Source organism: Melospiza georgiana, chromosome Z, assembly GCF_028018845.1.
Source record: "Melospiza georgiana isolate bMelGeo1 chromosome Z, bMelGeo1.pri, whole genome shotgun sequence".
Classification (NCBI taxonomy): domain Eukaryota; kingdom Metazoa; phylum Chordata; class Aves; order Passeriformes; family Passerellidae; genus Melospiza; species Melospiza georgiana.
This window is the reverse complement of record NC_080465.1, coordinates 38,928,047-38,943,785: the sequence shown is the minus strand read 5'-3', so window position 1 is coordinate 38,943,785 and position 15,739 is coordinate 38,928,047. Positions and strand designations below refer to the sequence as shown.

The 15,739-nt window shown below is 39.1% G+C and overlaps 1 protein-coding gene across 1 annotated transcript in view; it reads right to left on the bottom strand.

The window, feature by feature from the left end:
- Nucleotides 1-357: 357 nt before the first annotated feature.
- Nucleotides 358-15,739, bottom strand: part of GLIS3 (GLIS family zinc finger 3) — a 119,999-nt gene continuing 104,617 nt past the window's right edge. Inside the window, exons 7-9 of the mRNA XM_058043819.1 lie at nucleotides 9,175-9,353; nucleotides 3,432-3,611; nucleotides 358-2,237 (exon numbers count right to left, since the gene is read on the bottom strand). Of these exons, the coding sequence (XP_057899802.1) occupies nucleotides 2,101-2,237; nucleotides 3,432-3,611; nucleotides 9,175-9,353 (496 nt within the window). The 3' untranslated portion in view covers nucleotides 358-2,100. The remainder of the gene's footprint in view (nucleotides 2,238-3,431; nucleotides 3,612-9,174; nucleotides 9,354-15,739) is intronic.

Here is a 15,739-nt window from a genome sequence, read left to right as displayed (position 1 = left end):
TTCCTGTGCCCTCAAGATCTCTGTTTTGAGGTATGCCCACCCTTCTTGAACTCCTTTGTTTTTTACCACTGCTTCCCAAGGGACGGTCTGAATAAGTCTCCTAAACAGGCCAAAGTCTGCCCTCCGGAAGTCCAATGCAAGAGTTTTACTGGTGCTCTTCCTGACTTCACCAAATATTGAGAACTGTATTATTTCATGATCACTCTGCCCCAAGCGACCTCCAACCACCGCATCTCCCACCAGCCCATCTCTATTTGCAAACAGCAGATCTAACATAGTCCCTCCCCTGGTGGGTTCATCCACCAGCTGCAACAAAAATTTGTCCTCCATACATTCTAAGAATTTCCTGGACTGTCTCTTTACTGCTGTATTAAGTTCCCAGCAGATGTCTGGTAGGTTGAAGTCACCCACAAGAACAAGGGCTGATGATCTTGAAACATTACCTAGCTGCTTATAGAATAAGTGATCTACCTCTTCTTCCTGGTCGGGTGGACGATAACAGACTCCCAGTATGGTGTCAGCCTTGTTGGCCTTCCCCTTTATTCTTACCCATAGACATTCAACTCCATCTTCCTTAGTTTCAATTTCGATGGCATCAAAAGTTTGCTTAATATAAAGGGCCACCCCTCCTCCTCTTCTACCTTTCCTATCTCTTCTGAAGAGCTTGTATCCATCCAGTGCAGTACTCCAGTTATGTGAGTCGTCCCACCATGTTTCTGTAATGGCAGCTACATCACAGCTCTGCAGTTGCACCATGGCCTCCAGCTCTTCTTGTTTGTTGCCCAAGCTGCATGCATTGGTATACATTATGATGTACACTACACATTAAGAAGCCCACAAAATGTATGAACAGGAGTTAAAACCTAAAAACTCAGTCTAATTTAAGAGCTGTTCTCAAGGCATGCAGGATCACAGTGATGGCATCTCCAGTGAAAAATACTGGTTTTAACTCATAACCTTGTATGTTTTACAACTCAATTTGCTTGCATCCTGGACTAAATTTGAGGACCTTGTGCCTGACATTGATCAGAAAAATCAAAACCACCAAATCAGTACAGTTTTATCTTTCTAAGTAACCAGAGGAATTGCAGTACACTTAAGAGTAGTTCTTCTTTCTGAAAATGTGTTATGGAAAAAGATTAGGACAACTAAAATTTAGTTGAATTGGTACAGATAGCTTTTTTAAAAAATGTGGAATTTAAGGAAGACTCTTTCCTACAAAAGATTTTAAGCCTTCCTGATGAAGACTATAGCACAGACAGCAACAATGCTCTACAATCTAATTAAAAAGCAACTGAAAGTTAAAATGCATTTATGCTTATCTGGCAGATCTGCTAAATTGCCACAAAGCCCACATAAGTTCTTGTATATTTAAAGTATCTTATTCATGTTTAAAGAGTCAGAATGAATATCGGGAAAACACGAATAGCTGTATTGTGTGGCTTAAAATAAAGAGAGAAAGAAAGGACACCTACTATGAGGCCTGTAAGAAATTCTCTACCAACAACCTTTGATCCAAAAAGAAGCCACGCCAATGCCTCCAATAGGTAGTGCCTATATGTATGCCTTCTTGTCTCCCTTTTGGATCCTGGTGTGTGTTAAACTTTGGAACTATCACATGCAGACAGGTTGTGCAAAACTTTATGCCTTTGAAATGTTTGTAGTATGCTCTGGTTTTGTTTCTTTTCCTTGTTTGAAAAAGGAATTTTCTAAAGCTGTGTTTTTCTGCAAGTGCACCCATTCAGCTTGAAAGGATTACAGCCAACAACCAGTTTTCTTATTTGGTCTCTGAATTCCCTTTGAGAAAATAAAAGAAGAAATAATTTTAAAAATATAGTTGCTGTACCACAGATGAGAAGAAAATAAACAATTGCTAAGATTTTGGCAAAGCTTGCTTTCTCCAAACATTCTCCTTCTCAGTTGGCTGCTTGATTAAATGAAGAATGCTTGGTAATTGTTTTTTCCCTCTCCATTATGTATGTATATCTAGTCATATCCCCATACATACATGGCAGTTTCATGGAGAGAAAAAATTTGTAGGGAAATAACAGAAGGGCAAGATGAAACAGAATCAAGTTCTTGTAAATAGATACACATTACTTAGCCTTCAGTGTATACAGAAGAAAGCTGGCTGGAACAATGATCCACTGCATTCACTTGTAGGAAACTGCTGTCCTCTGGCATGCTGCAAGCTGAATCATCAAAGGTATCTACAGACCCTGCTGGAAAGTCATACACTGGAAGAAGAAACAAAACAAAAAAGCCCCAGTTAATAAGTAGGATAACTATATAATGATGTCCTAATACTTATGCATAGAACTGAAAATTGTTTTGAATCAAATACACAAATAAAATAAACAAATCAAATTATGTATGAAATTAATTACACAACTTATTGCTTACCAAGGGAGGAATTTTCAATTCTCTCAGAATCAAGTTTGAAGTAGAGCAGATTTCATTGCAACCAACCTCCCCATTTAATGGGTGTTAAAATTGTGATCATTTAAAAAATAAATTTCATGCGTGTTTAACACATTTCATCATATTGATAAAAGGCAACAAAATATTGTAGAATATTGCCATAAAGTAGACTCTGGCACAGAAATTACTGCCTTTTACAAGTGGCAATAGTAAGCCCAAGAATAACTGTTTGCAGACACACTCCCATCTTTTGGATAACATGTCTACATACTGTAAGATTCCTCTTTGTAATTACAGGTGCACTGGCTTTGCAATACACTTCTGAAGGACCAAGACATAAGAGGGACTTCAAAGCATAATAAATGTTAAGAAGTGGATTCATCCTGTGTGGAAGGACAGTAAAAACCTGGGCATTAGTTGAGCGCTAAGAGTAGGCTCACTGTCTTGAACTGATCCTTTGCACAGAGATCTTTCAGCCTTCCAGAGCAGCATGCAAGCCCCTTAAGTACTTTTCATCTAGGCACAGACTAAGTTATATGCACACAGATGAGTGTTCATCCAGGCAGTTTTTGTCATTGAAACATGAATAAATGAAATTCAAGACTGGTAAAACCAAACATGCACCAAGCAAAATCAGTAGTTTGAAGCATCTCGGGTCTCTGCCACAATACGTGCAGTGGAAAGAAGTGAATGCACAAATATCGCAGAGGGCTCAGTGGACCTTATTTCAGCTGAAATACACAAACCAGAGGCTGTGTAAGTCCCACAGGCTATAATCTTGAGAAGCCTTCAACAGTGCTCAGACTGCACACATGCTGGTTGTTACTGTCACCTATGGTGAGTTCCGGCCTCCCAACACCAACCGCTCCACGAAGGTCTGAAAACTCTCCCCTCTTTCTAAAAAGTCAAATCTGTCAGGACATGTCCCACCCAAATACACAGCTCATGCATATCTGCTGAAGTTCACAAACTCTACGCAATCATACATGGAGTGACCAGCAGTTATTTACCTTTGATACCAGAATGATCTGAAAAACTTCCATGGAAAATGCCAAGCCCTCCCTGGCCTGCTGATGGGAGAGCTGAGCAGTCAACAGGAGGAACCATATTGCAAGAAACACTGTCTTGTATGTTCTTCTGAGTGTCACCATAATGTGGAGGGCAGAAAGTCTGAAGCTGCCCATAAAAGCCTAGAATGAGAAGAAGGCCATCAGTAAAAGACCTGGACAGAGGTAAAAAGGAGAGTTTGTGGAACCATGGCTATGAGAATGATAAAAACCTCAACTGCCCTATCACCAGGTCTTCAATAATTTTAAACAAATAAAGCAGTATTGATATGATGCTCCCTAAAACTTCCTCAGGTTGCTACTACATGGACATCCTGATTCCATCATGGCCTGTGAGAGGCACTGACTGGCTAGAAGCTGAAATTTTTCAGGAATTTCTCCCCGTACTGCGCAATCCTGTGTCTGAACTGGTATTCTCCAGAGTCACACTGTGCATCTGTTTGAAAATCTAAGAAAATGCTAACCTCAAAATGAAAGAAGATTACGCAAGTAAAGTCTGAATAAAATCCAAGGATCTATCACTGATGCCAAGACAGCTGGCTGATAGTAGAGTCATGCATAGAGACTCTGAGAAAAAAAAATTTATCATGGAAAGAGAGCACAGAAAACTAGTGTCACTTTCTTAGGTACAAGTTATTTTCACAATTCAGTGTCAATTATCCATCTTTTAAAACAGAGAGTCTTAAACAAGAAATAAGCATATCTGGTTCTCTTCCCCTCAGTTATTTAGTCCTATTCTAAATGTCTTTGTAGGCATCTGCAGTGCATCAATCCAGTCTTAGAACTGGAGTCCAACATGACACAGCAAAATCTCCTAACTTGGTGTCTTTATTCACACAGTGTCATGCCCAAGATAATCTGCAATACAGCTGAATGTAGGATAATGTCCAGTAGGCAAATTACACGAACACCATGTAATCATGTGGTACCATCTGGCTGTGAAGAACAAAAGGAAGAGTACAAGAGAGATTCAAGTCACATACTGTACTAACAGACAGATTTTCACATGTGAAAAAATAGAAATGTTTCTGTTTATTAAAATCTTATTATTTTTAATTTAAAGATAGCTGTTACTAGTAGACCTGTCTGTACTAATATAACTAACTCATATAAGCTAACAATTTTTTAAAGAAATGACAACTTTTTATTTTCTTTAAATTAATACTTTGCATTTTTTTTTATTTCTTCCATAACTCAGACAGCCCTGGCCATCTGCTTAACTCACAAAGACATGTGAACAGAGTTACAGACACAATTTTTAAGAACAGCCAGATTTCTAGTGTCAAAATGTTTACAGTATCATCCAAAAGCAAGTTAGCTTTACCCATGCCTAAAGAACTTTTACCTTACTCTATATTAAACAGCACAATAAATTTTCTCTACTGTGAAGAGGGAGCCTCTGTTGATGTCTTTCCTTTCATACCTATAACATCTCTTCTGGCTTGTCTCAGAGCAAGCAGTCTGAGGACTGTAGGTGCCTGTGTTTTCAGACACCTCTCCTGAGAGTAGTTTTTCATGGTTGAAAAGAATTACCAGTACAATACAGGTAGTGGACAAATTGTTGCAGATTTCCAGCACCTGCACTGTCTTCTGTCTATAAACGCATATTGCACTGGCATACAAAAGCATCTAGCTGGGAAGTTCCAGTCTTCAAGTCAGGATAGTTTCACATTTATGGAATGGTAATACAGTAAAAGATACTACAATCTAATTAAAGGAAAAGAAGGGCTTCATTTCTACAGCTCAGTGAGGCATCTAACATCAATTAGGAACGTTCCATGCAGCAAAGGATAGTGGGAATTTCACAAATAAGAAAAGAGAATATTTAGACAATTATGTAATATTAACTGAGGCAATAGAAAGCTCTCTCTGACATTACTGTGTATGTTGAAAATCATTCAGAACAAATAATGAAGCTTGAACTGTAGACAATGTTCTTACAAGGAAAAGACATTTCACAATACAAGTAGCTATTAGATACAAGAAGGCTGTCAGTCTTGGATCTCATAAATATTTCTCTCTAAAGGATAGTACTCTGAGATCACCATGATCTTTTAAGATGTTCAGGCTTTCAGAAATTGTGTCTGTTTAGAACTTGTTTTCTTCAAAAAGCTTTTGGGCAATGAAACTCTTTCTTCCTTGATAAAGCAAATTTACATGTAACTGACAAGTTTAAGACTACTGAGGCAGATTGTCACCATTGTCTACGAGCAGATTGAGCTGATGTGGCTATATTTACAGCACTTTAAATCTTGAAAAGGCAGGATATGAACTGCAGGAGATAGAAACTAACAGAACTTCTCACAGCCACTTCTTGTATACATAATAGTATGGTGTGGAGATAACTCCATGGTGTTTTTCTGCATTGCAACGAATTGACCAAGGAAGACAGCAATCTTTGTATTGGCACTGGGAAAACATAAACTCTTCAAACATCTGCTTTTGAGAGAGAGAATTTAGGTAAGCCCTTAAGGCACACAGGACAATGCTTTCAGTGTAGCATATAGGATGAGACAGCTTAAGCTGGAGTGAGTGCATTCTGACTAAATACCTTGTACAGTGATGATAGGTTACTTGATCTTTGAAAAAACATTTAATATCCACATTGTTGGTATTGAATTGCACTGTACTGTATCTTTCAATACTAAAAAGAAATAATTAAGAGTTCAGTCTACATTGTCTTTTTACTAGTTTTAGGTGCAAAATTGTTTAGAATTTGAACTTTGAGCTGTTATCTGTGTGCATATAATTCCTGTCAGCAGTATCTGTTTTCAACAGGCTTTGGAAAGCTTCTCAATAAGCTTTCCTAGGAGAGTGAAGCAGACACAGTAATGATAACATGGGACTAAGTATGGTACAGGTTTAAGGTCCAAGCCCTTGAAATTCAACCATTGTTTGATCTCAGATGAAAGTATTAAACTGTATCTTAAATTTGGACATGTAACAGGGCTTCAATTCAAATGTGACATTCACTCAGATGAGGGTCTCTACTGGGCCTTCTTCTTGTAAAGAATGATGACCTACATCTTTTGTCCTTTTAAATACTCTTTGGACAGTAGGAGAGGGAGATGGGAACACAGTAGCATTGTTTTGGCCTGCCCTGAAGAGAAGATGCTCAAGGAGATATGAAGGTTGCTGCACAAGCCAGTGCAAGTCCTGTGTGGAGTAACAATTAATCCAGGGTGATTTGTGAATCCCTGGGAGGCAGGATTCTTTGGGAAGTCTTCTTCTCTGGAGCAACTGCTTGTGCTCCCAACTTCTAAGACTCCTAAAACTCCCATGGCCAAGAGAGGAAGAAGGTGCTAAAGCCATCTGTATAACTGAAAGGCAATTTCTGCTCCAGGCAGAAAGACAGACCTTAATGTCTCAATGCCTTTCAAGATGATTTCTTGCCAAATGTTCAACAAAAAAGGGAATCAAGTAAAATGTTCTATACTGTGGAAATAGAAGGGCTAACCTGACCCCTTCAAGCCTTGCCCTAGGAATTTACTGGACCAGTTCCTTCATGTATGTCATTTGACAGTGAATTGCATATTAAGAAATTTCACCCTGCACTCTGTTGACTATACATTATTACCGAAATGTCTATCAGAGAATATAGAAAGCCAACAATAACTGCTTATGTCCATTGGTAAATTTCATGTTCTTCTCGTGCTGATCAGTGCTGTAAAGAATTACTACTCTGTGGAGAAAACCACCTGCCTCAGCCTCAGATCCTGCTTCTCTGAGGCCAGTGTTACATGAAGAATGTAACAGGATTGGCACTTTCTTTTCTCTCCTTCACATCTGTGAACTCAGTAAGATGTTTCCTCTCTTTGCCAAGAAAGAGACTGCTTACATCCATGGAAGAAAATAGAAGAAGCCTTGTGTCATGGTTTGACAGTGGCCTAATGCCAGGCACCCACAAGAGGCACTTGGTGACCCTTCCCTGCTATCTGGGCAGCAGAGGGAAAAAAGGAAAAAAATTAACAAAAGGTTCATGAGTGAGATAAAGGTTGAGAGAAAAAACACTTCAAGGGCAAAACAGGCTCAACTTAAGGCTGCAAAGTGAAATTTATTACTAACAGAATCAGAGGAGCATAATGAGAATTAAAATAAGGCCTTGAAACATCTTTTCCTGCCCAGACCCTCCTCCTTCTCACCAACAGCACAGGGAGACAGGGCATGGGGGTTTTGGTCAGTTCATCACTAAAATTTTCTTCTGCTGCTCAGGGAGAGGAGTTCTTCCCCTGTGAGGCCATGGGGTCCCTCCCATGAGAGACAGTTCTCTGTGAACTTTGTGGGTCTGCTCTCATGAGCAGCAGCCAAATCACACCTGTTGCAACGTGAGTCCCCTCCCACGGGCACACAGTCCTCCCAAAACTGCTGTGGTGTGGTCACTCTTCCATGGGGTGCAGTCCTCCAAGGACAGGCTGCTCCACCCTGGAAGCAGGGGGACTCTCTCTCCCATAAAGTCTCCCACTGGATCACAGCCTCCTCCAGACATCCACCCACTCCAGAATGAGCACATCCTGCAGGTAGATCTCCCATGGATCCCCATGGGCTGCAGGGGCACATCTGCTTCACCTGCAGAGGAATCTTGGCTTTGGCACCTGGAGCACCTCCTCCCCTCCTTCTGCACTGACCTTGGTGCTGTGATGTTGCTTCCCTCACATGTTCTCACCTCCTCCTCTTCTCTGACTAGAAGCAAAACTATGCCCACTTTGTTCTGATTTTCTTCTCAAATATGTCATCACAGAGGTGTTACCAACCTCATTCCTTGGCTCAGTTTTAGCTAGCAGTGTGTCCATCCTCAGAGCCATCATGGATTGCCTCTGCTGGACATGGTGGAAGCTTCAGGCAGCTTCTCACTGGAGCCGTCTTTGTGGGCCCCTCTGCTACCAAAAACAAAACTGTGCAAAACCAATACACCTTGCTCTTCCCAGGATGTTTCCTATGATATCTACAATGATAATAGTCAGGAAGCCTGATCAATAAGCAGACTCCTAAGACCTTAAAAAGTCCAGTCTGCTATGTAATTGATACGATAAGTATGGCAAATCTTACATTTAAACATTTGAGAGGAAAAAACAATATTGTTGTCAACACGCTCCTGAAATGTTAAAGTAATTAGCATTAAATCTCCACCAGCTAAGAAAAACAAACAAACAAAACAACCCACGAGCTGGTGTCTTTTTTTCTTTGGCTACAGAATAAATATACAGGATTGAAGAGAGAGAGAGAGAGAGGTCATGTAGATGTTGATTACACAGCACAAGTGGGAACACAGCTGCAAGAGTCATCCATGCTTACACAGGAAGAGTTCTCCATCTCCCCACAAGTGCAAGGGACAAAAATATCCTACCTCTTGAAAAGCAAGTTAATACTTATGTGCTAAATCAGGAGGGATTAGAAGCATAACATTAGAAAATTAAAAGCCATCCATAACTTTTTGCCATTCTGTGTCAAGAACAGCACTGAAAATCAATATGAAGAGAAACATGTAACTCAGTACCAGGATGAATAACAACTAGCTAAGGTAAATATTTTAAGAAAGTCTGAAGGCAGGGTCCTGAAGGCTACCTCCTAGGGTCTTTCAAGGAAAAGTACCTTAACAATATCAGCGCCAATCCCTGAAGCACTCAATTTGAAGATTTGCAATAGCAACAAATACCTAACATCAGCGATGAAGGTTCTTCCTTCTTACCCTGGATGTGAAGGGCATTTGGCTGAAAAGAAGGGCTTTGTGCTTGTTGGTATGTCTTCAGAGGCATCCCTGCAAGTTGTGGAACGTGAGGAGGTTGTGGAGTCTGTCTCTGCATCATGGGATGTTGAATGGACATTCTCTGGGGGCTGATGTGATGAGAAGGAGCTGGAGCAACAAACCTAGAAGTCCAAGACCACAAACCTGTAAGATCTCCAATACATAAGAGCTAAAGATTGTTTTTACTTTATTTAGATCACTTTAGTTATTTGCATAGATACAGACTTCCAAAATAAGAGTGTGCAGCCCTAATAGAGATGACATTTTTTTAAATGGTGATGTATCATTAGACTTAACATCTGGGAAATTAGCAGGCTGAATTGCCCCTTATAATGGAAAACTACTTTTATTCCACTCCTTCTGTGTGTGTGTCTAAACCATAATTGGAGGACATGCCTAAAGGGGGACCTGATTTTGGAGCCATTGCCATCTGTTTATTCTAAACCTTTGTACCAACTTTATTTGTCAATTAATAGCTGGTCTTGCTCACTGACAGTGAGAGGTCAGTTCAGGTCATTGGCCACTGAGTTGTTAGGTATTAGCTTCAGGCCCAGGTTTCAGACTCTAGAAATTTTCGTATGTTACACAGAGCTTCTTGACAATAAACAATCTGATGTCAATTTAAAGCAGGTAAGGGCAAGTGTTAAATTGCTTCCAGAATCCGACCACATCAAAATGTTGATCTGGACTCAAACTTACAAGACTGGCAGAAGAGAGAATGCTTGAGAACAAATCTGGTGGTGCAGCTGCCACACAGGTTCATCGCTGCAGGGCTATGTTTTGCACAGCTGTCATTACTGGCACCACAAGGATGTGCAATGCTTTTGAAGATTTTATACAAGAGTTTTATGGAATTTAACTTTTTACTGATTTTTTTTCTGCATTTCCTTAGAACTGCATACCTCAAAGTCCATTACAGATAGGTCATGCAATCTTTTTTGCAGGCAGAAAGCTAGGATTTTAAGAGCTTCTGTTTGTGTCCCAACCCACCCAATAGACTGATGGGATCCGGCTACTTAATGAAAGCTCAGGAATGGCCCTGGGCCACTTTTGTATCAATGAGAGGAGAGCTGGAAAAATTCCCAAGCACCAAAAAAGAACCATGACATTTCTGCAAAAAGGTGAGTGGAAAGTGACATGTCAAATCTTGTTGCAGACCAGCCTGTCTCTCCACCACTAAAAATAAGCTGCAAGTCTGCTGAGGAGGAATACCTTTCTCTGTGTGCTCAGTGGCTGCTGCTAGGAGGGATCAGTGTCTGCAGTTAACACAGTCTGCTGGTGTTCTAAACTATGGATCTGGTCCCTGTTGTCCTGAGACTGGGCCTCACTATACTAGATGACTTTTTTTTTTTTCCCTAATATAAAAGCATGTTTTTCCTGAAGAAGTGTCAAGGAAGAGTTTATCACACCCTGAATACAACAGAAGGTGCAACTCCAGTAGCAGCTCTACAGAAGACCTCTGGGTAGGGTCATCATACAGGTTGTAACTATATTTAAATAGAAGTCACTTGAGATCTTTTATGCTGCAGCTAAGAATCTGTATCTGCCACATGTTATCTCTATGTGGTTTTGAATTCATTTGAAAGGTATTTACTACATTTCTGGTGAATCATAATCTACATTTGGAGTGTAAGAAGTCTCAAGATGAACTCTGGATGGCGTACTTCCTATTCAGTTTTCTGTGAGAAACACATTTTTAAGCATATTAGGTAGGGTTTGGATGGCCCTGGTGCTGATGTGATATTAACTTCATAAACATATATTACTTCAGAAAAGCTATATGGATGGAGGAAATAAAAATGCTACTACTGAGCCATTGAGTAATGTGTCAAATATTTAATTGTTCCAGATAACAACTGCAAGTAGACTGAAAGATAAACCAGGGAGGAAGAGAACACAGCATGCACATATTTCACAATAATTCTATTACACAATTTTTTTTTTTAAGAAAGAGAAATCAGTAGTTATATTGTGATAAAAATATCAGAGGTTTTTAAAAAGTGCTGTAACAACCTGGTTATATGTCTCCTGAGTAACAACTGGAGTTAGTTTTTTGTATAGGAGTCACATAGAAAGACTGCTATCTCCTGCCAGAGATTGAGAGCCAAGCACAGGCAGTCTTTAAATACTGTGATTATTTTTAAAATCATGGAATATCATCCTTTGTGTTTTCAGGATTAATTTAGGAAAATTAATTTCTGAAAAATTATTTTAACCAGTAGCCACTAATGAGAAAAATCCTTTTCAAAACTGAAAGTGGAAAGCACAGTTTTACAGATTTACCTTTGATTTAACATCCAAAAAACTCCTTCCAAATAATAATACAGTATATTTCACTGGCAGAGAGGACTCCTTTTTAGTAGACATGGTCTTTATAATTATTTATAAATCAATCTGGCTTACCCATATCCACGACTATAGTTTTCTACTTTTTCTTTCCTTCTGCTTAACAAAAGAGAAACTTGTACTTGTCACAGTCCAGATTTATCTCTGAACAAATCTCATTATATTCCTGGGAGAACAGCTACTTTAATTGTGATCCTGAAACACTCAGGACCGGTTTGTAATCACTTGGAAACTGTAATCAAGAACTACAGTCAAGCCCAGGCATCAATTCAATCAGGAACCAGCCAGATTTGCCGAAAGTTGCCCTGTCCTATGCTTGATGTAAAATCCGAGCAGAAATGTTTCTGGAGCCACTAAGAAAATCTTTCTTTTCCAATTTTAGCTGTGAAAAAGTGTCTTGCTGGAGAATGACTACATTTGGTAGTAAGCAAGAAGGATGACAAAGTTACCAAAGCTTATTTGTTTTGATGAGATTAGTTAAAATGCCCCATACAATGCCACATACTTCACTGGAGCTGGCCCAGTAAACAGTCACTACAACCACATGCACAACCCAAGAAATGTGTGGAAAAGGAAGGGAAGAGGAAAATCAAAGAGTCATAATATGCAGTATAAACTGTGTATTTATATAATGCTTTAATTTAGTTTATTTTTTCATGGTTGGCCACCTACAAATAAATCCTTTTTTAAGTGGGGAAACAACCTCTTATGTCTCCGTAGCAAAAATATATATAAGATGTTTCTTTACCTAGAAACCCAAGTGCTTTGCAACTCCTCAATTTATTTCACTGCAACCAAGTATTTTTAAAATTTTTTAAAATATTTTTCTTTATATATTGAAAGAAAAGAAACTGCACCTGCATATAAAAGACATAATTTACCTACCATTAATCCATGCTACTCTATGGCAGAAATTGCTTCTAGCATTAAATATTTGAGACAGGAACTATGTAACTATGTTGGATGTAGTTCTGTCTTCATTCTTCTTTTTTTCTTTCCTCAGCTTTGCAATGTAAATTAAAGCATTTGTCACCATTCAGACAAAATGAATCTTTATGGTTGCTATAGATATGTTGCTGAAGTGGAAATGGAACATTAAAGCTGAAAATCCTGATTTTTTTTTCTTCAGAGGCCATAGTTTTCTTTGGACAACTTGCAAACAGTATTTATTGGGTTGCTGCTCTTTTACCTGACAGAGTCATTTTTGCTGGACTTCAGCAGTTTGGGAACATATCCAAATGTTATGCAGTTCACACAGTAAGGTGATCAGGCTTTCATCTGGCTGAGCTGAAAGTTTGGCTGGACAGAGGACTGAACTACAAGCTCCCTGTAAGATGCTGCAGCCTCAAACAGTGTCCTGTACAGTGCTGCTCTTTCAGACAATGTTAAATGAAGAAAAATCCATGATCATTCCTTCTGGAATACCTGAATTTTATTTCTAAAAAAGTCAAAAAATCTGGGATGGTGTACTCATTTTCTGCTCTTACATTCTTTCTATAAACTCGCATTCTTTGAACTCACACCTTATGCTGTGTTGTAGTGTCTTTACAGATCCTCAGTCTGCTGTCAGTGAAGAAAACATTCTCTTGTGACACAGTTTGTGAAACCGAGCATATTGCACTATAAGTTAGTCTGACTACTTAAAAGTGACAATCAAATAAACATGTTTTAAAAACACATTTAAGGAAAGCATACCTTTTGCCAGGAACAAAATTGAACAAATAAGATGTTTTCCCCAAAGTTATGAATATATTCATTTGACCAAAATAATAAAAGCCTAATTTTTTACCTACCTATGATGAATGTTTCTCTCCAATGATTTCTCTGCCACAAGTTTTGTGGGTGTTTTGGTTTCAGGGGGTTTTGTTTGTTTGTTTGGAGTTTTGGGTTTGTCTTGTTTTGGTGTTGTTTTGTTGTTGTCGTCCCTTTTTTTTTTTTTTTTTTAAGGAATGCAATCTTCTTGCATAACAGAAATATTTTGGGGAAGAAAACCAAAATCTAGATGAAAGAAGGGATGGCAGAAAAAACAAACAAACATTCTGACCAGTACCTCATCTTTTTGGTGAGAAGATGAAAGGAGACTTTATGTGGAATTTGAAGTAGAATTTAAGGAAGAGAGCTGTGAGCAGGTACCTCAATATACAGACTCCCTGGAGGGAGACTGTGTAACTTTTCATAAAATCTCTCAGTATTTTCTGTGCCTATATTGTATCAAAGAACTAAGTTTCTTGCAAATGTGGCAAAGAGGAAAAAATGCCTTTGGGAAAAAAAAAGTGTGAGAAGATTTCCAAACTTTGCTAGGTTTGCTTTGAAAAGAGATTGTAGCTAGGTGGAACTCAGTAACACAAATCCCAAGTAACAAACAACAGGACAAGAAGGAAACATCCTCAACTTGTGCCAGAGAAGGTTTAGATTCAATAATAGGAAAAGTTTCTTCACAGAAAGGGTGGACAGACACTGGACCAGGCTCCACCAGGGAAGCAGTGGAGACACCATCCCTGAAGGTATTTAAAAGACACGTGGATGTGTGGCACTTGGTGCATGGTTTTGTGGTGGCCTCAGCAGTGTTAGGTTAACAGTTGGACTTCATGGTCTTAAGGGTCTTTTCCAGCCTAAATTATTCTAGGATTCTGTGGCTCTATGAGACTCTATGGCTCAGGTTCAGGGTTAGCCTTACCAATACCTATGACACAAGCATTTGTCATTTATAGGTGTCGTTTGCCCACTAAAAATAAAACATGTTTAACAAGCAATCCTCTGCCTGGAAAGAAGTTGATGTACTTATTTCAAAACCACACTGTTAACTACAGACCCTTTTTGAGGCAGCCCTTTGTATAATACAGGGCTTTGTAACATGAAGGTTGGAAGTCTTGGCTTCTTGGGTAGAAGAACTATGCAGATGCTTTTGCTTCTGGAAGTTTAGCTTGGAGCTACTTACTATTTTACAGTGAAATCATAAAGGGAATATAAGCACACACTCAGATAAGTGAAAAGAATTACTGCTGCAGAACTTATTATAGCATAATGGTACTGCTAAACTGAACACTCTGGCCCCAAGTTCTTCTTGTCAGCCTTAAGAGTCTTTAGAAATTCTGTGAAGCTGGGATGCATCATGCTTTAGGGACGTACTGCTAGCTCTGGTTCACAGGTGGATAAAAAATCACATGAACATCAAATCCATGAAAAATATTGTTATTGCATCACATTGATTAACAGGCTAGTTTTTGCTCAGAAGCAAGATGTATATTTGGATAATTCATTACATAAAGAAATAATTTTAAAATATTAATTTCAAACATTTAGCACCATCACTTTTGGGGCACTGAATCACATGTATTAACTATGCCATTTAAACCCATAATTTTTGATTTGAGTTTTAATTAGATTAGCCTTTCAGCTTATTTGTATGCAATTGCTTTCTAGTATTACCGTAGTGAGTGAAAAGATAGTGAAGTACATATTCCCTGTTACAGACATGCTTTTATGTACACATTTGGTACCTTCATTTAATAGCTGCAGTACTTCATATTAGTGGAGCACTCAAAGTTAGTATCAAAGAGCTGGGACAGACAAAATGCAAATCTGCACCTTTATTGTTTATGCTCTGTCCTTTGATAAATTAAGTGATATCTTATATTCAAACTCTCTAACCGTCTTGCACTATGTGCTCTCAGAGTTTTGTATACATAATGAATGCAATATAAGATGTGTTCCATGTTTGGCTCAGTTTCTCACCTTTATAAGGCTTCATCAAGTCCACACTTTCCCTCACACCACCTAGAAGAGAAAGACTTAAAAGAAACCCTCCCATTATTTCTCTATCCCATGGTATGTGGAAATGTAGAGAAAATGCTTTTTTCCTTCCGCTTCTGTCTCTCATAAACCTGAGTCTACTGTCCAAAAAGTGGCACAGGCCTGGCCCCCAGCATCATCAAACAGCCAAGCCAGTTTGGATCAGCTTCAGTCCAACAAATACAGCCTTCTTCTGGAACGAGTGCTGGTCAGCCTGTCCTAGCTCTTAAATGATGACCCTGGGCATGCACAGTGTGTCAGGAACCACAGAACCACAGCACAGAACCACAGAACCACAGAACAATTTGGGCTGGAAGGGACCTTCAAAGGTCACCTTGACCAACCCTTACAAGCATGAGGGGCAACAAAT